At 44.4% G+C, this 26,422-nt stretch overlaps 1 protein-coding gene across 1 annotated transcript; it reads left to right on the top strand.

Annotated features, from left to right (window-relative positions):
- On the top strand, nucleotides 1-26,249 carry LOC134495808 (solute carrier family 12 member 3-like). The gene is made up of 24 exons (XM_063301463.1): nucleotides 1-23; nucleotides 247-322; nucleotides 1,265-1,360; nucleotides 4,279-4,418; nucleotides 4,768-4,878; nucleotides 6,144-6,255; nucleotides 7,398-7,528; nucleotides 10,535-10,619; nucleotides 10,709-10,872; nucleotides 10,983-11,090; nucleotides 11,783-11,906; nucleotides 12,415-12,516; nucleotides 14,164-14,319; nucleotides 14,740-14,839; nucleotides 15,959-16,070; nucleotides 16,171-16,299; nucleotides 18,237-18,343; nucleotides 18,786-18,868; nucleotides 19,351-19,452; nucleotides 20,362-20,473; nucleotides 20,789-20,875; nucleotides 22,161-22,296; nucleotides 23,984-24,051; nucleotides 25,757-26,249. The coding sequence occupies exons 1-24, from the start codon at nucleotides 21-23 to the stop codon at nucleotides 25,896-25,898; spliced, it is 2,586 nt and encodes an 861-aa protein (XP_063157533.1). The 5' UTR covers nucleotides 1-20; the 3' UTR covers nucleotides 25,899-26,249.
- The last annotated feature ends 173 nt before the right edge of the window (nucleotides 26,250-26,422 follow it).

The following is a 26,422-nucleotide window of genomic DNA, read 5'->3' as shown; positions in this document are numbered from 1 at the left end:
TTGGCTGGGTGACGGGAGTCATGGTAAAGTCCACCGATGCAATGCATGAATTCATTTGACCCAGGAGGAGTGGGGTCCCAACGATCCCAGAGATAGGAAACATAATTGGGAAGAAGCGAAGTTGGGGGGCTGCAACTGGTTCAGTGATCCTTAGTTTAGTAGTTTTTTATCACTTTAAAGTAAAAGTACATGCCATGTGACTGTGAATGCTCCCAGATTTTCACTCATCTACTTTTTCCTCCCAAGATCCGATGCATGTTGAATATTTGGGGTGTGATCCTTTATTTACGTTTGCCCTGGATAACGGCCCAGGCTGGCATAGGTAAGAAACTTTGTGGAATTAAAGAGGGACTGTTTTCTTGATGACACCTTCTCCCCACCCAAAAAAAGATTCCCAAATCATATGTAGCCAGTCTTGAGGTGGGCCCTTCTGCAAGTTTGTAACTACTTTTATATCATGTCCTGTGCATGCAAGGAGGGAAAAACGTATTTTATTTAATGTTGTATAATGTTTTTGTAAGTTCAGATGCATTTTGTCCACAGAAAATAATTGTTCGTCTTCCAACAGAAGGACAATTTGCTTAATGTAATAAAAAACTAATCAAGCTGCATTCAAATTGAAGGAAAGCAAGGCAGTCATAATATAACATAGGTAGATAGTCCTAGCTGAATGAACCAGTTTAATAATTAAAAGACTGGGCAGAAGGCCCACAAGTCTTAATCTGGTACAGGTTGTCCTTGCTTAACGACCATAATTGGGGCCCACAACTCCATCACTAAGTGACATAGTTGTTAAGCGAGACATCACATGACCGTGATGGACTTACAACCTCATTTCCTCCATGGTCGTTGAGTCATGGTGGGTCGTTGAGCAGACATCATGTGACTGATTTTATTGCTGGCTTCTCCACTGACTCTGCATTTCAGAAGCCAGCTATGAAGCATGCAAATGGCGGTCATGTGACCACGGGACGCTGCAAAGGTTGTAAAGGCCCTCTGGTTGCAAAGAGCCTGAATCTTGACCATGCAACCATGGGGACACTGCAATGGGCGTAAGTGCAAGGACTGGTTGTAAAGTTACTTTTCAGCGCCATCGTAACTTAGAATGGTTGCTAAAGAGGGCAGTTGTTAAGCAAGGACTACCTGTATTAAAAAGAACATAGTGCTGGTCTTGTTCACCTCCTTGTTAAATACATACATCAGATCGTGGATGTTGGACAGCCCTGCTTCCAGAGTGCCAAACTCGTGTTTCTTGTTTCTTCAGGGTTAACCTGGTTGATCATTATCATGTCCTCTGTGGTGACCAGCATTACTGGTCTCTCTATCTCTGCAATTTCCACCAACGGAAAGGTCAAAGCAGGTAAGCTATCTTCCCCTCTGGGATTCCAATCTTTTTCTTTCTGTCCTGGGTCAGCTGCTGGCCTAGCAGAGTTGAGGCAGGCAATGAAGGGAAGTCAATCTTTTTCCAGCCAATTAAATGTTTAGCCTGTAGTTGCATATGCATATGGAAATGTTATGCGTTGTGCTTCAGCTGCCAACCTGCAGCTTTGCAGTTGCTCTAAATGTTGTAGAGCATGGATTGCGTAGATTGGAAGTGAATTGTATTATGAAGTTTTCATATTTTTTTGCTATGTCTATGCAGGGGTTCCCTGAGACCTGAAAATTAGTTCAAGGGTTCCTCCAGGGTAAAATGATTGAGAAAGGCTGGCATAGAGACTAAGGCTATCAGATCTGGGCTACAAAACTTCAGACAGTCAGAAGGTGGCGGCAAAGAGTTGGGGTTTCTGGATCTCTTTGCTGCCCTCTAAAGGTCGTTCGGGTTTCTGCAGTTCAGATAAAGTAGTGCTACAAGCAGTATGCAAAGTAATCAAAGTTCCAGTTCAGGAGGCATAAAAAGGGACGTTGTCAAAGTACAAATCTGGTCACAGTCCAAGAAGCCAATTCAAGGGGCCTGAACAGGGGTCAAGGGAGCTGATCAAAACGGTATGATACAGACAGAGTGTTTTTAACACTGGGTTAGTCCCAAACAGAGAGGTTTGTATAAAATACTTAAACTCTCCCTCCTCAGCACAGCTGGCATATGTCTAATACAATTCAGGATGCGTACTTTCTTGGGAACAAATGAGTAGACTTCCAATTCTAAAGAGCATTTCCTGCACAATCCTTGCACATCTCAGCCCTTTTTGGCTTGTTCTACCTGGTGAGAGCCAGTTTGGTCTAGTGGTTTAGGCCCTGGGCTAGAAACCAGGAGGCTGTGAGTTCTAGTTCCGCCTGAGGCATGAAAGCCGGCTGGGTGACCTTGGGCCAGTCACTCTCTCTCAGCCCCACTCGGTGCAATGTAGACTAGCCTCCTCGTGGTGCACCCCAGGCAATGTGACTTGTCAGGGCTAAATAGTCTACACATCTGGCTGCTGGACCTCACAAGGATTTCCCAGCAAGAAAAAAAAAAGCAGCATGAAGACCAAACTGCTATGCCATACGATTAAAAAAAAACACCTGGTGATGCCATTGTTCTCGAGGGCTAGGAGGGCATTCCAAGGAATCCAGATCAAGCTAGGCGGCAGGTTCCAAGTCACCGGGACCCACCCTTTCTTCTTGCCACACTGGGTCTTGGGTCCATACTTCCAAGTCCTCCCTTGGCTCTTCTTCGCCTTTCCAGAATGAGTCTTCCATAAGAGCAATGGCAGTTCCTTCTCGTCTTCTCTACAGGGCTCCCTGAGTGACTTACAAGATTTGTTGTTGCAGGGAAAAACAGGTTGTTGCTGGAACAGAAATGAAACAAATGGATCAAGGTTGAGGGGGAAGGAAGGCTAGATGGTACTTCTTTGTGTTTGGAAAGAAGATTGCTGAACGTGGTTGTGGGAGAAGGTTTGAAGAGACTGGGAGCTATGTGGGAAAGGGGACAGGGGTCAGCACCATGGGCATTTCTTCATGCTATGGAGTCTGTGGTGCTCTCTGAGCCTAGCGGTTTTCTTGCAGACGTTTCATTCACGCAACATCTTCCGTGCAAGAAGGGAGTGGGGTCTGCTCTCTGTTGATATATAGTGGCTTGCCCTGCTTGTGTTGGTGGGGGTGTTGTTCTCTCCTTGGGAGTTCACAAAAAGGAACTATTAACTCAGTCAATCAGCCAAGCAGCAAACAACAGCCCAATCAAGGAACTCCCAAGGAGAGAACAACATCCTCACCAACACAAGCAGGGCAAGCCACTATGTATCAACAGAGAGCAGACCCCACTCCCTTCTCGCACGGAAGATGTTGCCTAATCTGGCAATGAAACGTCTGCAAGAAAACCACAAGGCTCAGAGAGCACCAAGGACTCCACAGTTCAACCCTGAGCTACAGATGTTCTCTTTGGTTGATACAGTCCCCTGTTTCCAGTAGAAATGGGCTACTCAGTTGCAAAAAGTTAGCCATGTTTATGAAATTGAGTGTGGTTTCTTAATGATGGAGGACATCCAGTATCTTTCCGAACATCTCTTACCTGTCTGATTTGTGATCATTCCTTGCGGACATGGGATGCAGTCATAGCAGCAAAACGGTTCTCCTTCTTTTGGGGTCTTTCGGTAACCTGAAGGGCAATAACCATTACACAGGGAGAGAGGTGATACCTGCCCATGAAAGAAATAAAAATACGTTAGCTGAGGGGCAAGGACCCATAAAATGTAGACCCAAGACATTAAGAATAAAACCTAGAATAATGATCTGGGAAGATGAGGATGAAAATGCATCAAGTACTTGGCTGATGTAGTTTTCTCTGGCATAGTGGGATCCTTCCTCCCTTGCTAAGAACAGGCATAACCCTCTCTCCTAATCCAGTTCTGAAGCAAAGGGTTAAAGTCCATTGTTTGCTACAGCCTCAATCCAGTTTGCCTTCTGTGGCTCACAAATTCTGAAGGTATAAACAATCACAGCTATTTGGACCTCTTCTAGGATCTGGAAGATTTCCACTTCACTCATGAATTCTCTAGGCAGCCTTTGGCAAACCATTTAGCCAGATGTCTGTTTGCCCCCTTGCCCCCCACCCAGGGTGTCACAATAATACTGACTGGCTTTATGGACGTGTTGTAAAGATTGCTGAGATCGCAGACCCTGAGCATCTAGAAATTGCCCGTGATAAATGGTACTTGCATGAATGTTTTGTGCATGTTGCTTCTCCAGTGTGCAAATCCTTCTACTTCTGATTTTAAAATACTTTAAAATAAGTGACTTTCTCCATCGGTAGGGCTGGCCTGGTGATAGGGAAGATAGAACTGACTTGGCTTCTCCTGTTGGCCGCAGGGGGAACCTACTTCCTGATCTCTCGCAGCTTGGGCCCAGAACTTGGTGGATCCATCGGTCTTCTCTTCTCCTTTGCCAATGCCGTGGCGGTGGCCATGCACGTGGTGGGCTTTGCCGAAACAGTGAAGGACCTCCTGGTGGTGTGTATGGAACAAACTAGTCCTTCCTCTGTCATTCAGTCCCTCTAGCTGTTTGTCGAACAGCAAATTATCTGTGCAAATTATGGGGTGATTCCTTGGAGCTCCTGATGGAGCCATTTTTACCTGTCAATTTCCAGATCTCATACTTCTATGTAAAACAGGTCTTCCTCCCTTCCTTCTTGCCTCCTCCCACTGCCTCTCCCCGCCACCTTAGGAATAGATCGCACTGTTGGGCTAATCAGGTTAGCCTAATCTTTTGAGGGTTGCAGTAGCAATGAGCTTGAATGCGGGAGGCTGCTTAGAGGATGATGCTGATAAGGAGGAAATGTTCATCTTCATCTTTCAACAGCAGTTTGATGCCGTGATGACTGATCCCATGAACGATATCCGCATCGTGGGTGTGATCACTGTCACCGTCCTGCTTGGAATCGCTTTGGCTGGCATGGAATGGGAAGCAAAAGTAATGGCACAAACCTGTGGATGCTGCGATGGGTGACCAGTCCGAAGAAGGGAGTAGATCTTGGTGTTTAGAGCAGACATTTGGGGGAAGCCAAGGAATATGGCTTGTGGTCTCTGTGTTGGGTCTATGTCATCTGACATTTTCAGAAGGAACAAGCTTCAAATATCTGGAAGACTGAACACAGCATGTGGGCAGATTTGTGAAAGTTTGCCAAAGGATTATGGGGTGGAAAACCAGTCAGACTCGTTTCTGAACATTAAAGCCTGATCGTTAGATGATTATCTGGCAAAGCTTTTCATGATATGGAGTACACATTACTGTTACATGATCACTATCATATCATTATGTGATAGCAGCAACCGACTGAAGTTATTAACAGCATGGGAGAAGAGGCTGGTAAAAACCTTGGCAGTGCTATTAGTTGTTAAAACCTTAAACATAGCTGAGCAGCGTTGTCGGATGTACTGCTAGGCAAAAACCTGGGGGGTAGGTGGGACAAAACAATAAATTAAGTCAATTATGCAAAATTGATTGATCTTTGCTTTTGTCAGATCTCCATGGAAGTAGTCAAGTTGTTCACAGTTTAGGAGGGGAAGCAGGACCTTGGGACAAGTCTTAGCTATAGATGCTGCGTAGCCATACTGTCTACCCAGGGAACCCTGTGGATTTTAAGTGAACAAAAAATATACAGTGGAGGACACTGGAGCTCACCAAATGATAATTCCCAGGATTCTTTGTCCATTCGGAGTGCCCTTATAAAAGGAAAGCCCATTGATCCATATTTTCAGGATTGCTTACTCTGATTGGTGGTGGATCTCCAAAGGCTCCAGCAGGAACTATGTTTTGCCTGATCCCAAATCCAGATCCTTCAGCTAAGGGCTGAACCAGGAAGGTATTTTGCTGCCACCAGTGGGACCCTTCCAGTATTCGAAGGAAATCATGGCATGATGTTTCGGGTGTTGGACCTCCAGGTTCAAGGTCAGCCTTAGCCATGGAAAATCAGAGGGTGAATGGGCCATTCGTACTCCCAATCTATTTCATAGAGCTGCTTTTTGGAGATAAAATAAACAGAAATCTACATGTAAACTATCATGATTTCTTGGAGAAAAAGTGTGATATATATCTAACCAGTAAATGAAATACAAGGAAAATCCATCTAGGTTTTTTATATGTATTTAAATCTGAATAATTCTCCCATGAAATCCAGGATCAGGAAGTTGGGAATGAAGCCTCCATTTCTTTTCTCTTGTTGCTTCTCTTTCCAGGCTCAGGTTGTCTTCTTCTTTGTCATCATGGTGTCCTTCATCAACTATTTCATCGGGACCTTAATCCCTGCCACGCCAGAGAGAATGGCCAAGGGCTTCTTCAGCTATCGTAGTAAGGTTCACATTCTGCAATCACTGGTCTTCTGGACAGAATCATAGTTGTATAATACGGGTGTCCAACACCTGGACACCCATATTTTCCCAAAGATCTTCTGAATACCAGGAACATGAACATAACCCTGGTCAGCAGTCATGACTTTTCTCAGGATTGCATGGCTACCCAGGGTATGCAGGAATGCAAATATTGCCCTGTTTGGAACTCTTTAAAGCAGCTGTATCTTTTCCTGAGATCGCATCACTGCCCAGATCATGCAGGAAGGCAACTGTAGTCCTTGTCTGCAACTCTTTAAAAGTGCTTCCCCGCAATCCTGGAAAGAAACCACAGCTGCTTTAAAGAGTTGCAGACAGAAGCAATGTTTATACTCCTGCACACTCTGAAGCATGTTTTCCTAATTGCTTTGAACATGTGTACAGCAAAATTACATAATCATGCAAACCATGGCATATTTAGGAAGGATTGAATTTCAGCAGTAGATATCCAGACAGGTAAACAGAAGGTCACAGATGAAGAACAACTTTGGCCTAAAACAGTACTAGTTATCAGTGATCAAAGACAGATCAATAGTCTGCCCCTGCCTGAGTTCACACATTGCAGTAAGTAATGGGTTCCATCAGGCCACCACTGGTCAGAAACATACTCTTCATAAAGCCATAATTTGGTTAATGTCTGAGCATGTTATGTGAACCCAGGCAACTATAGTTTGTTCAGTAAATCATGTTTAACCAGACCTAGACTGAATATGGGGATGCAGTCAATATAAAGCAGCTTCCAATGTTCATATTCAGATGCATGCTTTATTTGGAATCATGAGGACTGGAGCCTTTATTTTTTGATGAAAAGGGACAGAGCTCAGGGATCAAGCATTTGCTGTGCCTACTGAAGCTCCAGCTTCCCATCTTCTGAGTCATCAAGTACAGTAGAATGATAAAGACAGATCTCAGAAGACAGATCTCTTAAGGAGCTGCTGCTAATTAATGTAAACCGCATTAAAGCAGATGAGCAAATAGTTTGGTTCAGTATAAAGCAGTTCTCTTGATTGGATTTTTGAAAAGCCAGATGCCCTTTTTTAAAAAAAATTCACCAGCTTTTGGGGCGCTTACTTGATTTTTGAAAATGTCCTTTCCTTCTTGAAGGTGACATCTTCCTGGAGAACATTAGGCCTGAATGGCGAGGTGAATCGGGCAGTTTTTTTGGCATGTTCTCCATATTCTTCCCCTCGGCCACCGGGATCCTGGCTGGGGCCAATATTTCAGGAGACTTAAAGGTAGGTTGCCTTGGCAACCTGTTGGCCACAGGTTGCATAAATGCACAACGAAGCTCAGTTGGGCTTCTTCTCTTGATCGTCTGCCTCTTTAAAACATTCATATCTCCCCGTCAGTAAAAGATTTCCAGGGCATTTTTCAGAGGTAAGAATTTAAAAGTAGAGAAAAAAATTGGTAACAGTTTGAGTGAAAACAAGAGGCTGAGGAAAACAAAGTAAAGTAATGATGTTTTGGCTTCAGTGGCCAAGCACTTCCCAGAGGCTCCTCCACTTCCCAGAGGCTGAAGGTGCTTCTGTGACTAATTTTTCTTAAAAAAAAAAATTACTATAAGGGCTAGTTTGGTGTGGGGGGTTCAAGACATAGAACTGGAAGCTGGGAGGCAGTGAGTTCTAGTCCTGCCTTAGGGACAAAGCCAGGTGATGACTTTGGGCCACTCCCTCTCTCTCAGCCCTAGAAAGAAGGCAATGGCAAACCACTTCCAAAAAAACCTGTTGCCAAGAAAAAAAACTGCATGGACTTGTCTGTGTATCACCAGGAGTCAAGACTGACCAAAAGGCACATGTTTGCATTTCAGCATTAATATAGGCCAGGGTTTCTCAGCCAGGGTTCCATGGAAGTCTAGGGTTTCACGAGAGGTCGCTAGGGTTTCCCTGGGAGATCACGATTGATTTAAAAAATTATTTCAAATTCAGGCAACTTCACATTAAAGAGGTAAGTTTCATTCTTTATTTTTAGTCGAAGAACACACTTAATGCATCTATACAGGCCTACACATAGAATAGAATAATTTTGTAACTTCTGGCCTATATTTGAGCCTGAATGTGCAGGGGTTCCCTGAGGCCTGAAAAATATTTCAGGGGCTCCTCCAGGGTCAAAAGGTTGAGAAAGGCTGATATAGGCTGAGGAATCAGGATTTATAGCAATGGCGTTTCAACCGAAGCTCATTCCCTGCTGATTTATTAGGGAAACGTATTGGGTATTCTGCATATTTGCCCTGTTCCACTTTTTCAGGTCCCTCTGCAGTGAGTTAAGAGACCCACCTCCCTAAAGCAACCTTCCACATCCGGGTGCTTTTCAAACTGACTTCTGGGAACTGCACACCCAGCGTACTTATAGGATATCAGTTGAGGAAGGATGATCTCATAGTTGGATAAAAGGGAGTAATTTTCCATTCAGTCTGCTCTTTAGATATGTCTGGGCAAGATCTGGCCAAGCCACATTCCATAGAGGAGAAAGGGATCCTGCTAAATCTCCTTACCATCAGAGGGTACAGACTTAAAAGATGCCCCCTTTCCTTCAGAAAGATAATTTAGACTTCACCTCCCAGAATTCCCCAGCCAGCATGGGAGGTGAAGTCCACACATCTTAAAGTTGCCAAGTGTGAAAAACACTGATTTAGATCAATCCCAAACGCAAGCCAATAACCATCAATTATAAGCTTAGAAAAGGAGATCAGAATAGGGGCCAGGTGGCCCTCTTCTGAGAAGGAACCGCAAGATTGGGGGACAATACAGAGAAGGCCTTTTCTTCACTGTTTACCTGGTTCACATCAGATGAGAGAAGCACCCAAAGAAAAAAATATTGGAAGATGCTTTATTATTTATTTATTTAAATTTATATCACCGCCCATCTCCCCCCAAAAGGAGGGGATTCTGCCTAGGTTTGTGTAGCTGTAATCCAACTTTTCAGGGAGTGCCCTAGTGGTTTTGCAGTGAGGTCAAACCACACAGCAGATTTAAGTGATGTTAAAGGAATGGAACAAGGGGTCGGTCTGACCTAAAGAATATCTTACAGGAGAGAATATCTGTAGCTCAGGGTTGAATTGTGGAGTCCTTGGTGCTCTCTGAGCTTGGTTGCTTGCTTGTGTACATTTCATTACCCAACTAGGGAACATCAGCAGTGATGTAACAACAGCACTGATGATGTTCCCTAGTTGGGTAATGAAATGTCTGCAAGCAAACAACCCAGCTCAGAGAGCACCAAGGACTTCAAAGAATATCTCCCGTGCAGAATAACTTGTTTATTGGCTATGTGCTGTGACTCACAGAAGTGGAATAGAGTAGTTATTTGAATTGTTTTTGCCTTGCAAAATAGTTCCTGTTCCCAGTGAAATTACTTTACCCGGACCAGATGAGCACAGAATGGGCAGACCTGGGCATTAGGGCTTTCAGACTAATAGGAAGTGGGGGACAGGGCCATACAGGGTGGGAAAGAAGAACAAGCAATTAGAGAGCCCGCAGCTAGCTGAGTAATGCCCATAGTGGCTGCACCAATCTCCAGTTACGCACCAGCCCGTATATGGCCCCGTTGGATTTAACATACATGTGGTGGTAAGTAAGAGAGTGCTGCCAATGAATTCCAGGATTTATGGCTGGTTGCAGTAACATAGCAGCCACTGTTGCACCCAACAATTCCAATGTTGCTTGGGGCAATGCCTTGCATGTCTTCTGGTCCCTGGCACTTGCCCAAGTACATTGAGTGCTGGTGGCACACCCCATCTCCCTTAGATATAGCAGGTGGAGACAGTTCTAGGAAGAGAAGAACCCAAATTGTTCCTGGGCCCAGTTGAGCTAAAGGACGGGTCCTCTCAGTTGCAGCCAGCTGGAGTGGCAGATGGTCCTGTGAGAGGAGTAGCTAATTGGCTGCCAGATCATTGAAAACAGCTTCTCCTCTCCCTCAGATGCCATTAGGTGGAGCAGCTGTAGGAGGAGACTCACCAGACTGTTCTTCACCCCAGCTAAGCTGATGGAGATGTCCTAGTGGTTTTATCCTTCCCTCGGTTGCAGCTGCCAGATAGTACGGCAGATGGTTCTAGAAAGAGAGGGTACTGATGGAGGCCTCACGTCTCAGATACAGTTAGGTGGAGGCAGTTCTAGGAGGAGAAGGACCAAATTGTTCATGGTCCTAGCATGGAAGGACCCTTGCTTTTCCCTGTGTCTCCTCTCCTTCTAAAATGGGAAGCACCAGCTTCTTGCCCATTTTTGCTCACCATAGTCGTTCTTTTGCAGGATCCAGCAGTGGCCATCCCCCAGGGAACACTAATGGCCATCTTCCTGACCACCCTCAGCTATCTGGCCATTGCTGCCACCATAGGTAACTGAGATTCCAGTTTGATGCCAGAGGCTCTTGACGACCATGCCAGGCTCCCAGGCCTGTGAGACCTTTTTCTTCTTCTCTCACAGGGGCTTGTGTCCTCCGTGATGCCTCTGGAAGTCTAAACGACACTCTTTTGGTTTCCAACTTCACCGGTGGAGACTGTGTTGGCCTGGGCTGCAATTATGGCTGGAACTTCACTGAGTGCACGGTGACAAGGACCTGCACGTATGGACTTGCCAACGACTACCAGGTATGGCTCCTGGATTCACGCCCTGCTCTTTGGGAGCAGGAGAGAGATTTGGGACATGTGTCTTGGAGCTTTCTGTCTCTTCAGAATGGTCCCCCACCCCTCTCTTCTAGACAATGAGCATGGTTTCGGCATTCAGCCCCCTGGTCACTGCGGGAATCTTCGCTGCTACCCTCTCCTCAGCTTTGGCTTGCCTCGTCTCAGCCCCCAAGGTCTTCCAGGTAGACTGGGGAAAGATTATGGGGAAGGGGGGGCAAAGGTAAATACCATGTTGGAGTTTTCCCAAGAATATCCCCCAAAGCGATGTTAGCTGCAAATTCTGGTCGCTCCAACACATCTGAAGCAGAAGGCCCTCTGTGAAGATGACTTTCCACAAACCCCTTTTGCAGCAAATTCCATAAGCTCAGTATGTTTTTTATCTTTCCCCAAATTTACCACCGGGTCAATTTCATTGATTAGCCATTAACTTTAGAAAAGAACAAGTTCTTTCTAACCTGTTCAGGCTGAACTTTGACAATGGGGGATTTCTCTCTGAATGTGCTGAGTTTTAAAGTTATTTTATAGTTTTAAAGCTTGTGGGGACCGGGGCAGGGGTGGCGGGGGGAGAGAAGTATAGAGGGTTTTTAATTAAAAGCTACAACACCCATGTAAGTTCTTCTGTTTATCTCCACTTTGAGGTAGTTGGAAAGTAGATAGAGATGTTATCACAAGTAAATGCACGGGAACTGTGAACTGGGTTCCATGTGAACTGAAATGGGAATAGTGCCAGATCAGATCCCTATTACTTGCTCCAAGCTGCCCAACAACCTAATTGTGGCAAGGCGCATTGACGCATCCCTGTGACCTCTAGCCTTGACTGTCCCCAGTGGATCTTGAGACACTTGCTTCCAATTTATGTCCCTCTTCCCTTCAGTGCCTCTGTCAAGACAACCTCTACCCGCTGATTGGCTTTTTTGGCAAGGGTTATGGAAAGAATAAGGAACCTCTGCGAGCTTATGCTCTGACCTTTATCCTGGCCGTTGCCTTCATTCTCATTGGTAAGTGAGGCTGTTTTTAAAATTTGTCATTTTAATTTACCCATCCCAAAATGCAAACGAAAGGCCATGGGCGGAAAGTCAAGGGTGAGGTGAGATGAACGGGTTGGGGTTGCTTTGAAGTGGAAGATCAATCATCAGTGAATTTGACTGTGGATTGAGGAGCCAAATGAAACAAGCAAGCCATTGCTGTTCACGCAACCCATTAAACTACATTAAATGGGTTGGTCGCTTGCTGAATCCAGGTGTCGTAGGAACCCTTAATCTCAACATGGCTTCCTTTAAACCATGGTTTATTTGCTTGAGCCCAGCAGATTCAGTGAACACAGCGATTGTTCGTTAACTCTAGCCGAGGTTTAGCATGTGATGTGAATTCAGCCTAGAGGTCAGTTAAAATTGTTGAAAAGAAATCCCATTGCTGGGATATATGATTAGTTACTTGGCACGTGAGAACCTTTGCTGAGTTCTGCAGTGGCTTTTTAGTTTTTCTCACATCCGTTTGCCTCTGCAGCTGAACTGAACACAATAGCCCCCATCATCTCCAACTTCTTCCTCTGCTCTTATGCCCTGATCAACTTCAGCTGCTTCCACGCCACCATCACCAACTCTCCAGGTAAGGTGGGCAGGGTAGATGAACCAGGGCTGGAGGGAGTAAAACTTTTTGTCCCAGGATTGCATGACTTCAGAAGACAGTACAGAGAAACAAGTTTGCAACTTTGAATGAATCCTACATGCTGTTTTGGCATCCTGCTGAAAAAAGGCCTTTTTATTCATGGGTTTTGTCCTTGGACAGTGAAATGAGTAAATCTTTCTCTATTTCACTGACCCATTCATTAGCTGGCTTGTTTCTTTATTTAAGAATCCTTCAAAATCTTGATCTACTTCTGAGATGGTTCCCATTCAAGCATGAGGACCAGTAACTAATAATAAAAATGTCATAGGTACAACTTACCAATGTCATATAAATTACTAGTCCTTGTAGTAGAGAAACTTGAAAAAGTTGCATTGTATTACATTGCATCTTGTCATGGGTTATATATTAATAATTTAATATTGTGTATTTGTACATATACATTTAGCATGTAGCATACAATAGTAGATTACATGATTAATATACAATTCTATACTACAGGGCCATATAACAACTCTCTTTAGGGTGATGACTTCTCTCTAAGTTTCTGCCCTTGCATGGCCAACATTAAGAACAAAGTGAAATAGCAACAAGGTCAAGGAAATATAAACGTGGTGGGCCACAAGTAAAATGTACAATACTATTTACTAATATTTTATATGGAAATATAAAAGCATATATAAAAAATACACCAAAATCAATGAAAAGGCCCCAACATGGATAAACCAATAAACAGACACAAATATTCCAACTGGAATGCCCACCAACAGATATAATACTGACTATATGCAGTTTGGCAGTCTGCAAATCGGACTCAGCCAGTGCACTTACTTGAATCTTGACTAACTTGGTATTAACTTGTCCAGAACTACATTCAGTCTGATACTTCTGCTTTTGACTACTGATGAAGGTTAATAAGCCAAATGTGTATCGTCAGTATTGTATCTGTTGGTGAGCATTCCAGTTGGAATATTTGTGTCTGTTTATTGGTTTATCCATGTTGGCCGTTTGGGGCCTTTTCATTGGTTTTGGTGTATTTTTTATATATGCTTTTATATTAGGTAAAGGTAAAGGTTTCCCTTGACGTAAAGTCCAGTCGTGTCCGACTCTAGGGGGCGGTGCTCATCTCCGTTTCTAAGCCTTGGAGCCGGCGTTGTCATAGACACTTCTGGGTCATGTGGCCAGCATGACGACTTGGAACGCCGTTACCTTCCCGCCGAAGTGGTACCTATTGATCTACTCACATTTGCATGTTTTCGAACTGCTAGGTGAGCAGGAGCTGGGACGAGCAACGGGAGCTCACCCCGCCACGCGGTTTCGAACCGCCGACCTTCCGATCGGCAGCTCAGCGGTTTAACCCGCAGCGCCACCGCGTCCCTTTTATATTTCCATATAAAATATTAGTAAATAGTATTGTATATTTTACTTGTGGCCCACCACGTTTATATTTCCTTGACCTTGTTGCTATTTCACTTTGTGTTTTTGATTAAGTGGGTTTACCTCTTTTTTGTTCTGTTGTTTCAACATTAAGAACGTTACCTTGTTTGCATAGCTGCAGCTTCAGGATGGAGGGGCGGGGCCTCTGGAGGTGGGTAAATGGCATTCCCCTCTCCCTTGTGTCCCCTCTAGGCTGGAGGCCTTCCTTCCGCTACTTCAGCAAATGGACTGCCCTCTTTGGATCCATCGTTTCAGTGGTCATCATGTTTCTGCTGACTTGGTGGGCAGCTCTCATTGTCGTCGGGGTCATCGTTGTGAGCTTGGCATATGTCACCTACAAGAAACCAGGTGGGGAAGCCTTTAAACTGAAGTTCCTAATATAAGCACCTTCCCTAACCAGATGCTCTACAGAGATGGAGAATTGCAATGCCCACCATCCCCAACCAGATTCCAAGAGACGTGGCATTGGAACACACATCATTCCCAACATGGTGCCAAGAACCATGGGAATGCAATGCTCATCACCACCAATCTAGCACCAAGGGGGTGAAACTGGGATACCTATCACTAATGGCCCTTATTCCCAAACTGGTAGCAAGACATGTGAAACGAGACCATCCCAAATGTGGTCATTCACTGGGCCAAGAAGCCTGTTTCTCTTTCCTACTTGATTTTTTGGCAACCGCTGGGTAAAGACAAGGTAGGAAATGACTGAAAGCTTCTCTAATTTTTCTCTCCCCAACCCTCTTTCCCCCTTGCTCCTCACAGAGGTGAACTGGGGCTCCTCAGTGCAGGCCGGTACTTACAGCATGGCTCTGTCGAATGCCATGAACTTGACCAATGTGGAGGACCACGTCAAGAATTTCCGGTGAGTGGTCAAGTGGAGGGGAAAATGTTCTCAGCTCTAAGCATTCCCCGGGGATGGAGTAAGGACTGGAAAGACCTGCATCTTCACTGGATGGCTGCAAAGTGAAATAATGGCAGGTTCACACACTGCAATAAGCCATCATCTGCCTTGTTTGACTTGGCTTAGCATATCGTATGAACTCAGCTGTTGAGCTTTGTAAGCAATAGTGTTGTGTGAATTGGATCAATTGTGGTTTATTCCATAATCGAGGTTAGGCAGCCCATGGCTTAGTGCAATCTGTGCTGGGCTTGCACAATATGCTAAGCCTAAATCAAACAAACCAGCTGATGGCTTACTGCAATTTGTGAACTAGTCATGGATGATCTGTGAACCTGGTTAAGGTTTTCAGTGTTTGGGTGGCTGCTGGGACATTAATCTCCAAACAGCAGTTCTGTATGGCCATTGATGACTTCAAAATTAATATTTCCTGGTGGAACTACCCTTCATAGGTTCTCCTACTGACCCCTCAGGTGTAGCAATGGGACTGAAGTTTGTACCTGGATCAGTATACAAAACTGTCCTCCTTGTAACTGCTGGACTGTATTTTAACTCAGACAACCAATTATTTCAGAATGGTGTCTCCATCTCAAAAGCTTAAACTGGTTTCTGCACTTGTAGATCCAACAGACAAGGATCTGGCAGTTCCCCTGCCTTGCAGGGCTAGAAATTCTCTGAACGCTTCCTCCTTCGGTTGATCACCTATTTTTTCTCCAGGATGTATAATTTATGGAATAGTAATTGACTGGATGAACATTTTGAGGCATGTCCTAGCTATGGCAGTTGCTACCTCCATGTTAGCTGCAGTGCCAAATTAAATTACATTCCCAGGGACAATGCACTAATGCACCATGCATAAAGCACATGTAGCGCATCTGCAGCTGAACTGAGTTGAAGGCAGCTTGTCCATCACTGTGGTTCACACACTGCAGTAAGCCATCATCTGACGGCTTAGCATAGTGTACAAACTCAGCTGTTGGGAACTGAGTTGAAGGCAGCTTGTCCAACACCGCTCCCCAGTCATCATGCAGTGTGATACACATTTGCAAACCATCCTGTGGTTGCTTCCTTTTCCATCTGCAGGCCTCAGTGTTTGGTCCTCTCAGGTCCTCCCAGCTTTCGACCAGCCCTGGTGGATTTTGTTGGTGCCTTCACCAAAAACGTCAGTCTCATGATCTGCGGAAACGTGGCTGAGGTTAGTGCTCCTGGCAGGAGTCAGCCCTGTGGGGCAGGAATAAAGAGGTTGGGGAGGCTGCTGCCCATTCTAACCCCAACCCCTCCTTTTGCCCCATCAGCTACACGATTCCTGTTGCGTTGAAGATTATGATGAACAACTCCAGTGGCTTGGCAAGCGGAAAATCCGCTCCTTCTACAGCTACATCACAATTGGAGACTTGCGATCGGGAGCTAGAAGCCTTATGCAGGTATCACGTTGGTAATGCCGACTGCAGATTTGAGAGAGAGGGGCTCGTGCACTGTGTCTGTGCATTCCTTGCTGGAGAAAGGAGAAAAAGCTAGGGACTCTGACGGGGAGATGGGCTGAAGCCTGATAGGATGGTTCCCAGTTTTGTTCCCAGGGCACTCACTCATTCAGAGATGGTGGGTTTGGCCAAACGAAGAGGATGGAATGGATTCTAAGCTACTTCTTAGTTTTTGGCCTTCTTTATCAGCCATTTTTGTTGATCCTCACCTGAAAGCTTTAAGACTGCTTGGAAGACTCTCTCTTTGACCTGGAGACGCCATTCCATTATCCAAGATGAAAGGAGAAAGTCTTCTGTGTGTCTTTGGAAAGGGGCTATAGCTTAGTGGGAGAGGACCAACATTAAAATGTGGGAATACACTTTATCATTTTTATAACATGCCTGACTCAAAAGACTCGGAGTGGGTTACAACTCATCGAAGTGATAAAAGCAATGATAGCAATAAAGCAAAATTATAAAAAACAACAACAATAATAAATCAATCTTTCCCCAAGATGGATGCTGATAAAACGTAGCTAGGGTTGGATGCCCAGAGAAATAAAATGGTCCTTAAAGGTCTCTTAAAAACCATGATGGAGGGAGCTTTATTGGGGACTTCTGGGCTTAAGGATTTCCAGAATGTGGGGCCCATCCCGGGGATGTCCTGCTGTCTTGTCCATGTCCGCCTTATGTCAGGTGAGGGGGACTTATAACAGGCCTTCCTGGGATGTTCTAACTAGAGGGGCATATTTAATTTGGGCAACATGGTGCCTGGTGTATGTAGAAGGTCTCTATTTTCAAATTAAGCTGCTCCTGGGATTCCAACTATCAACTTTCAGATTTCTGTTTGACCACACCATGCAAAAAGTTGTAGCGTCTTGCTTTGCAACCTGGGCTAGCTTTTGGAGCATAAGAGCGTATCTGTTCCAAGTTCCAAGTAAGCCTTGTTGGAAGTCTTCTTCAGCTTTGCTGGGTTCCTCCATCCTCTGGGTTGTCTTTGATCCTAACCTTTGGCTCATTCCTGGGTTCAGATCCCTGGGCTATCTCTTGGTCTTGCCCAGTTGCTTGTTCTCCTGGTTCCTTGGTCCTGCAGCCCATCCTAGAACTTGGAACAGCCCAAAACATCTTCAGCTGAAAGGGTCCCCAGTAGTCTGGGAACCTGCACCTGGACCTTGGAGCATCACAATCAGAAGAAAGTGCCCTTCTCCAACCTGGCACCCTCCCTGATGTCTTGGAATCAGACCTTCTAGTCGCAGGTTGCCTGCTAGCAGGTTTACACGGACCAGGAATACTTGGCCTTCAGTCCAGGGCGGTGGCAGGCTGGGGAATCAACAACATTGGGCCTTAGCAGCCTCAGTATCTCAAAGCAAGGTAGCTTCTTGGTCACTCTTAAGAATAATTCTCTAATCTTATTTATTTAGTATATTTATATAGCCTTGTCACTGAATGGTTTGACATTAAGAACAAGTTGAAAGTCAATATCTGGCTCAAGTTAAGCTCTAGGGATGGATGGATGGATGGGTGGGTGAACAGATAGACAGACAGACTTAGTTAACAGGATATTTTTGAAACAGTGATCTCTAGTGGCCAGAACATTGGCAAGACACACATCCTTGGACTGCAGTTTTGACACCTCCAATCCTCTGGCTCAGTGTGAGGGGTGAACCTAACCATTATGGTTTCCAATTTTTTTTTTAAAAAAAATATTTATTTATTTATCAAATTTGTCACCGCCCATCTCCTCCGACCAGATATTAGTTTATGGTCAGTGTGTGTAAACCAAGCCACTATGGCTTGTTCAACAGACTGTGGTTAAAATAAGCCATGGTTTAGCACAATATGCAAATGCAAGTAGTATCTTTCCTCTTTGACAAGAAACTAACCATACTTTCTCCCTGCAGGTTTCAGGTCTAGGACGTCTAAAACCCAACACAGTAGTCCTCGGTTATAAGCACGATTGGCAGACCGACTCTCCCCACAACCTGGAGAATTATGTGGGCATAATACAGTAAGGACGACATATCAGAAACAAGAGTAAATCAAAAGGGGTGGGGTGGGGAATAAAGACAGATGCTGAGAAATTACGGAAGGATGGATTTGAATCTCCCCTATGGTAGAGACTCCATAGAAGAGCATTTGCCCTTCAAACTTCATTTATTCTTCTAGTCTGTAAAATTGCCAGAGTTTAAATCAGTTCCAGAGGAAGTTCAGTGAAAGAGATATTGTTTCTTGCGTCTGATAAGCCAGCCATCACTTAATGCCAGGAAACCTTTGATTCAGAGACAACGGGATGAAAGATATTCTGTAGCTGTTCATAAAACCCCTCTTCTTAGCTTATTCTGTCTTTTGTTTAAAGAAAGGGGACATTCTGCCAAGCAGATGAGAGGGGCGATGCATGAAAATGGGTTGATAATTTTTCACGGCCTCTCTTCTACCCCCACCCCCTGCAGTGACTCCTTTGACTTCAGTGCTGGAGTTTGTGTGCTTCGGATGCGCAATGGGCTGGATATGTCGCGGGCGGTGAAGGCCCAAGGTGGGTGGATCCGTGAAATGAACGTCTTGCTTTAGTTCTGGAAAAAACAATGTGTTTTTATAGAGCCTACCTTAAAAAAAAAAACTGGTTTTGGGGAGGCATTTAATTTTGTACTTTGTCTCTTAATTTCTCTTTGCTACCTTTAGTACAGTACTGAGTTGGGTAGAAGGCAGGATATAAATAGATTATTTACGGATTTATTTAAAAATGCATGCAGACTTGATTAATGCTTTTTTTCTCCGTCTCCTGGGACAGTGAACCTGGGTTTTGAAGACATGGAAGCTGCCTTGGGGAAGGAAAAACAGAAACGTAAGTTGCCGATTGGTCTCAAATAAGGAGCGTGTCCTGTTAGGATTTGCCTGTTTTTTGACTGCTTCAAGTTCATATTGAAGGAGTTTCAAGAATGAGGACTGGAAGCTTGAAAGGGCTATGGAAATGCTACAAGGAATCGGTGCAGAACCTCCCTTTGTGTTTCCCTATAGGTGGCGTGTTCAGAGTTGGCGCCGATGCCCACTTGGAGACAGTGTTCCAGAGCAAGCAGAAGAAGAAAAATATCGACATATATTGGCTGTTTGATGATGGTGGTATGTGAATTTGACTGGAAATAATAATAATAACAACAACAGTTGTTGTTGTTTATGGCCAAAAGACCTGAATAGTCTGGAAATACAACTGGGACCATGACACTATGATAAAATTAGCTGTGACTTTCTTCTCTTGCAAAACTGGAAGGACACATTTGCAGCAAGTGTGTGTGTCTATGAATAGGGGCAAAGCTTGAACACAGACGGGAAAGCCATAAAGACACATTTTCCTCATGGTTCTTTATGGCTTATTAATTGTCCTTGTTATTACATTGTAAAAATGATTACATTGAAATGATTACATTAAAATTATTAACGTTGATACACATATAATGTATGCAATAGATAGATAGACAGACAGATAGATAATGTGCCATTAAGTTGGTGTTAACTCTTAACAATCTCAGATAGACCTTTCCAGATGAATGAATGAATGAATGAATATATAGATATATATGTGTGTATAGCCCCGCACACATACAGGTACTTTATAATTGTTGTATATAATATATGTTACATATTATATTGCATATATATATACGCATATATGGTGAATCATATGCCTATGATTCATCAGGCTTTACCCATTCCTCAGCAATTGTGAGAGAGCACACTTGGGAGCTAACATTCTTTTCCTTCAATCTCCTTATTGGTCCTCATGGGCAAGCCTTCCCTCCAGGCAAAAGGGTTGTTCCCAGATGACAATGGGGCCCATCTGCCCTACTGAATTGGGACTTCAATCAGTTGGGAAATGCTTCATCTGGTTGGGAAATGCTTGGAGGGTTGCCTTCCCAACACAGCTGGAAAGAGCAATGGCTTTGCTTGCAAGACAGGACGTCCCTTCTGGCAGTGTGGTTCCCACCATATTGTGCAGCTGGTCTCTGGACTTTTTCCCCCCTTGCTCTGCAGGGCTGACCCTCCTCATCCCCTATCTCCTGACCCGCCGAAAATGCTGGAGGCAGTGCAAAGTCCGAGTCTTCATCAGTGGGCAGATCTCTAACGCCGAGGAACACAGAGAAGAGTAAGGGAGAAAGGGCAGTGATGGGGTTGGGGATGAGATTAAAATCCACAGTTAAGCAGTTCCAGTAAGGGGCTGGGTACATTCCCTTGGCAACTCACCAGAGTTTGCTTAGGAAGATCATAAATGGGAAACATGCTGTCCTGAAAGATAGCACTCACACTTTGTTTTTAGATTGTCCCAAAAGCATCCAGCAATTGGACAGTGTTGACTTTGCTTTGAAAGGCCTGTCCCGTTTCCTTTGTTAATGGCGTCTTCAGTCATGGATGTGCAAGGAAGAATCTATATTTTTCTTGTCTAATCCTTTCTCTTCAACAGGATCCGGTTTCTCTTGGACAAATTCCGCCTGGGCTTCAACGAGGTTGTGGTGCTGCCTGAAATAATGTGGAAACCAGAGGAGACAAGGTAAATATCCTGGGATTTATCCTCAGTTATTGTATCTGAGCCCTTGGTTCCCTAATCCAGGTCCCTTGTCTCAAACAAATACATCTTTGTAATTCTATCCCCCATCAGGGATCTCCACTAATTGGAGATTTTGTCAACAATGAGTTGTCCACTTTATGTATACAACACAGAAATCATTTCCAATTCACTGGAAAGAATAGTTGCACTTTCCTCTGCGTTAACCAGATGCTCCTCAAGTACTGAGTCAAGTTATACATTTTATGGAGGGAAACAGGAACAGGTTCAGAGAAGGGCAACACAGTTGACCAGGAGACTAAAAACTAAGACCTCTGAGGAGAGATGGAAGGAACTGTTTAGCCTTGAGAAGAGTGAAGGGGAATGAAACAATCTTCAAATACCTGAAAAGGTGTCACATTGGAGAAAAACAAGACCTGTTCTTTGTCATTCTCCAGTGAACAACCCAGAATAATGGATTCTGACTGGATGTTGGTAAGACAGATTGAAAAATAAGAACAGTTTGAGGTGGAGCCAGTGACCCAGAGAGCTGGGAGGCATCCCTTCAATTGAGATGTCCAAGCAGAACCTGGACAGGAGACGCTTTTTAGGTTCCTGTGTGGAGCAAGAGGTTGGACTGATTGGCCTTTAGAGCCTGAGGGAGGGATATTGGAAACCTGCAGTGGTGGCCTATTCTGCAGTCTGGGGCTGAGACTTAACCAGGAAAGGAGGGACCAGGCTGGAAAAAAAGCTAATGATGTCACATAAGAACATAGCAAACTGCAAGGACAAAGCAGATGCTGTCTCCGCGAACTTGGCATGGCGTTAAGATTTCTGGGGTGGATTATTTGAAGATCTCTTTCTTAGATGAACCGTCTTAAATCCACACCACCACCCCCGATTCCAACCCATTACTTCCCCTCATCTCTCAGCTTTCAGATGACTATGTTGGGTTTAATTGGTTTTTGAGAGATTTGACTGAAAAACTTGATTGTGGACCTATGGAATACGTGTGGGGTTGGATAGCAGAACTCATTCATGAGGGAAGCTAAGCAAGTACATCTCCCACGTGTTTGGACATTTTCGAAATTAATTCTTTTCTTTTGGAGAGGGCACAATTGGGCGTGAATTTGACAGCCAGCATCATTTCTCGAGGGCTTTGCAACCCTTGTCCTTTTCCATCGGATACCGCAGTTCCCTAAACAGTGAGATTCCCATCCTCCGAATTTTCTATGCTATTCCCTCCCTCCCTTTTCATACAACATCTTTCTCCCTTCTTCCTCCGTGGCAGCTGCAAAGAATTTGAGGACCTCATAGCTCCATATCGGCTCAACGAGGGCCAAAAAGATGCCGAGACCGTGGAAGCGATGAAGAAGGAAATGCCATGGAAAGTCACCAGTGAAGACCTCAGAATCTACAAGAAAAAGGTGAGAACACTAGGGCCTGTATTTCCTGAGGGTGACGGTGAAGAGACATGAGGAGGGAATGTCTGAACGAAGGTTTTTAAAGGAGGGATGTTTCTTTTCTCCAACCTACTGTCTATCATGCTCCTGATTTTTTTTTTAAAAAAAACAACCATTGCTAAACATGAACGTGGTTGACCTTAACAGATTGTTGACCAAGTTTAGAAAGATGTCCTGATGAATTAGACAGATTTGGCAAGTTAAAAGTTACTTATAAGTTATAAATAACTTGGCATGGCATTAAGATTTCTGGGGCGGATTATTTGAAGATCTCTTTCTTAGATGAACCGTCTTAAATCCACACCACCACCCCCAGAGTGGTGCTACACCCAGCACAGAAGAGCACAATTCTTCTAACTGTAGCAATGCTTTTTTGTTTTTCTTTTTTTCGCCATTGGGACTCTGCGACTGTGGCTCGTGTGCTGCCTTAATTCATCCAGCAAAGCACGTGCAATGAATGAACCTCACTTGAGCCTTGAAAGTGAATGGAAGAGAGGGCAGGAAAAGAAAACGGAGTTTCTTCTTTTCCCGTTTTCTTCCTTACTTCCTTACTTTACGTTCCTTTGTGTTCGTTTTTAATCTTCTCATTTAAAAGCTTTAATAATAATTTTTTTTTTTTTTTTTAAAAAGTGAATGGACCGAAGGGAGAGAAGGGTCACACAACATGTTCCCCCAACTTTCCCCTGTGAAACAGGAAGCAAGGATCGAATCAAAAGCTGTGCGTTTAACAGGACTTCCAAAAATTCCCCATCCCCCATCTAGGTCTTTCACTGTGAAGAAACCACATTGTGCACCTGGCTTCCTGCCAGAGCTTTGCATTCAGTGAGAAGAAGCATGGCAGAAGCCACATGGAGAAGTGGGCAGGAATCGTTACAGAATGGGGCTAAGGACTAAATGTGTGTCCTTTCTGCCTCGCCTCTCCTCAACAAATCCATCCATATGCTTTTATTCAGTTCAGTATGTTTTCAGTAGAGTTTAGACTCAGCTGAAGAGATGGCTCAGCAGGATCATACAGGAAAAATCAGTTTGAAACAAACTGATCTCAAACACACACACCCAATCTGGAAGTCACTTTCTTCTCATTCTGCTGTGATTGCTATCTTTGCGACTTCTTTATTAGCCTAAAGGTTTTGCAAGGTGGAATAAAAAGCAGGTGCACTCATTAATAAATGACTTACTTTCTAAGGATGGATCCAACAGGTTACCGCTGGGGTTCAGCAGTGGGAGGAAAGTTAACAACTTTAATGTGTGGTTTAAGCTTCCCCTGGGATGCAAAGGAGCTGGGAGAATTCACGGCTGCCTCTTTCTGTGGGTTTTCTTAATTACAAGCTCACTTCTCAGCATAGTTCTGAGCATTAGCGAGTCTCACGGCAGAGATTAAAAGTTGCCTCAAGTGAGGCTCAGCTCCTGGCGACTTCCCAGATGCATTCTTCTGGGATGGTTTTTTCACTTCCCCCTTTAATCTAGACCCCTGTGATCTCCTGGTGGTCTCCCATCCACACACTAACAAATCTCACCTAACTTTTTTCAAGATCAGCCAAGGTCAGCCAGACGCTTCCACCTGAGCTGGGCTTAGAGGGTTAAAGGGGTGTGAAAGGGAAGAAATGAAAACCCGCTGAAAACATCTCTTTTTTTCCCCAATGTGGTCTAGTCTGAACAGCACATGTGTCTTCACGAGGTTCTACAGGATCACTCCCGCAATGCAGCCCTCATCATCATGTGAGTTGCTTCCTCTTTCTCAGAGCGGTTAGCATCCCTAATGGTTGTAGCGTTCTTACCGAGACAATGATGCGCCTCTTCCTTTGGGAATAAGTTCGTGGTAGTGGATGGGTCACAAAGCCGCAGTTATTAAGGCATCGGCTTGTTGATCCCTATTAATCTGAAGAGTGTGCATGCAAGGAACGGGGTGCAATATGAGTGCCAGTGTGGTGTAGCGGTTAAGATGCTGGGCTAGGAACAAAGAGATTTAGGTTCTAGTCTACCTTCAGACCTAAAAGCTCCCTGGGGGACTTTGGGTGAGTTCCTCTCTTTCATCCTACCTTGCAGGGTGGTTGTGGGGAAAAGATTGAGGAGGGAGTACAATGTACAATAGCATAAGCTCCTGAAGTAAAGACAGGGGATGTATGCATATGTTTCGCTATAGGATCATCAGCATTTCCAGCTTTTCACGCAAAGCATTGAATAGAAAATTCAAGAGTCAGAAAATGCAGCTTTCCAAGGACACACTTTTAATCCCCTTGGCCACCATCAGTAAGCTTGGGAACAGGAAATCTCCAAAGCTCATTGTGTGTCATTAACAGTTCCAAAGTACAGGTGTTTCAGGTCTTAGTTTCCTGTTCTCCTTCTTCTTCTTCTTTTTTTTTGGCTAGACAATTAAAATTCCTTAGGCACAAACATAAAAATAAACTACATTCCCAGCTATGGACACAGACCTGATTCACTTTTTTTTTTTGGACATAAATTTCTTCCATGCATGACTTAGAATGTTGCATACTTATTGTGTAATTGCCCCTGGACACACACCCTCGCCTGCCAGAAAAATAAATAAACAAACAACCCTTCCCCAAAAAATTTGACAGTAGGTTTGGGGAAAATCAGCAAAATATTTTACTTTCAAAAAACAAAATCAACCAAGCAAATATTTTAAAAATAGGCTATAACAAACAGGGGCCAACTCAGTGTTGCTTCTATTGGTACTGAACATTATAGATTGCAAAACAGGCTTAAACAGTAGGGTAGTCCAAAAATGAAACTATAATTAATAACCAGCCCAATCAAAACAGTTTATTAGAGAATATTTGAAGCTAAGACATGGTACTCACCTGGCATTCACTAGTTACGATTAACAGTCTACAGGCCAGCCCAAAGGTTCTCATCGTTGGAGGTTTCCCACCAAGTGAATAAAGCAACTGATTTAAAGATGTTAACGGTCCTCGGGTTAATACCGAGGTCTTCAGAAATTAACGGTCTGAATTACTGGCTTTTCCTCTGAGCATGGACAAAGAAAACATTCTAAGTATTCTGTTGTTGTGCAAAGAGCCAATCGTGAGCCATGCAAATGGGGAGGCTGAGAAGGTGTTTTGTCCAACCTCAGAAGCCAGAAGGGTCATCCTTCCGCCCTTCTTAGTATCATTTTCACTGTGAGATTGTTGCTTGCTTGCCAGCAACATTTTTGGAATTCATGGCCTTGTACCAGAGCTTGCCCACTGGTACACTGACCTAGTTTATGAGGTCAGGTTAATCAGATAATGGCAGAAATGTTCTGTCCTGTCTTCTTCAGGAAGGACACTTCTACTGCAGACAATGCCCATCTTTGCTGTAGGGCAAAGCTGACACACAGATTTTGTAATTTTTTAATGCGGGGCCTCTCCATTCCTTCCAAGCAGGTCCCTAACTTCTTCTCTGCCTTTCCTTAACTCTCTAGAAGCCTTCCAGTGGTATGCAAAGGAGCCTGTCCCAGCTCCCTCTACATGGCCTGGCTTGAGACCGTCTTGAAAGACTTGCATCCACCAGTGGTCTTCATCCGAGGGAACCAGGAGGATGCACTGACCCTCTACTGCCAATAGGCGGCAGCAGTATCCCAAAGCAGCTCTGGGCAAATGGACTGTACGGGGCTCCCCCGTTATGCCAGCCCAGCCACATGGGAATGCAGACTCCAAAGTCTGCAGTTACCCCATGGAAACCAGCGGGACATTGCCACTGAACACATCGGCATCTCTGAGAAGCAGGCAGGCTGTGCACAACCAAGTGACGTTGCCGCTGGGGTTTTTTCCCGCTTGTTTGCTGAGTTTGAATGCAAAGGACTGATTCAGAATGTTCTGTGTCCACTTACTCTGTAAATAGGAATACATTTTGAATATTGTTATTTAATATCCCTGGTGTGTCTCCTACTTTGTCCCTCTTGGCAAGAGCTGTCTTACTTCTCCTTCCCACGCGGTTCGGGTTCCTTTTCTAGCAACGCTCAACATGTTGCAAACCTTGGAGTGCAGCTCCTGAGCGTGAAATGCACGAAGGCAGAGTTAAGCTGCTTAGGACAGCATGCAGCATATTTGCAGACTCCCGGACAGGCAGGTCCGAGTTTCAGATCGCT

Source organism: Candoia aspera, chromosome 4, assembly GCF_035149785.1.
Source record: "Candoia aspera isolate rCanAsp1 chromosome 4, rCanAsp1.hap2, whole genome shotgun sequence".
Classification (NCBI taxonomy): Eukaryota; Metazoa; Chordata; class Lepidosauria; order Squamata; family Boidae; genus Candoia; species Candoia aspera.
This window is presented reverse-complemented; position numbering and strand designations above follow the sequence as displayed.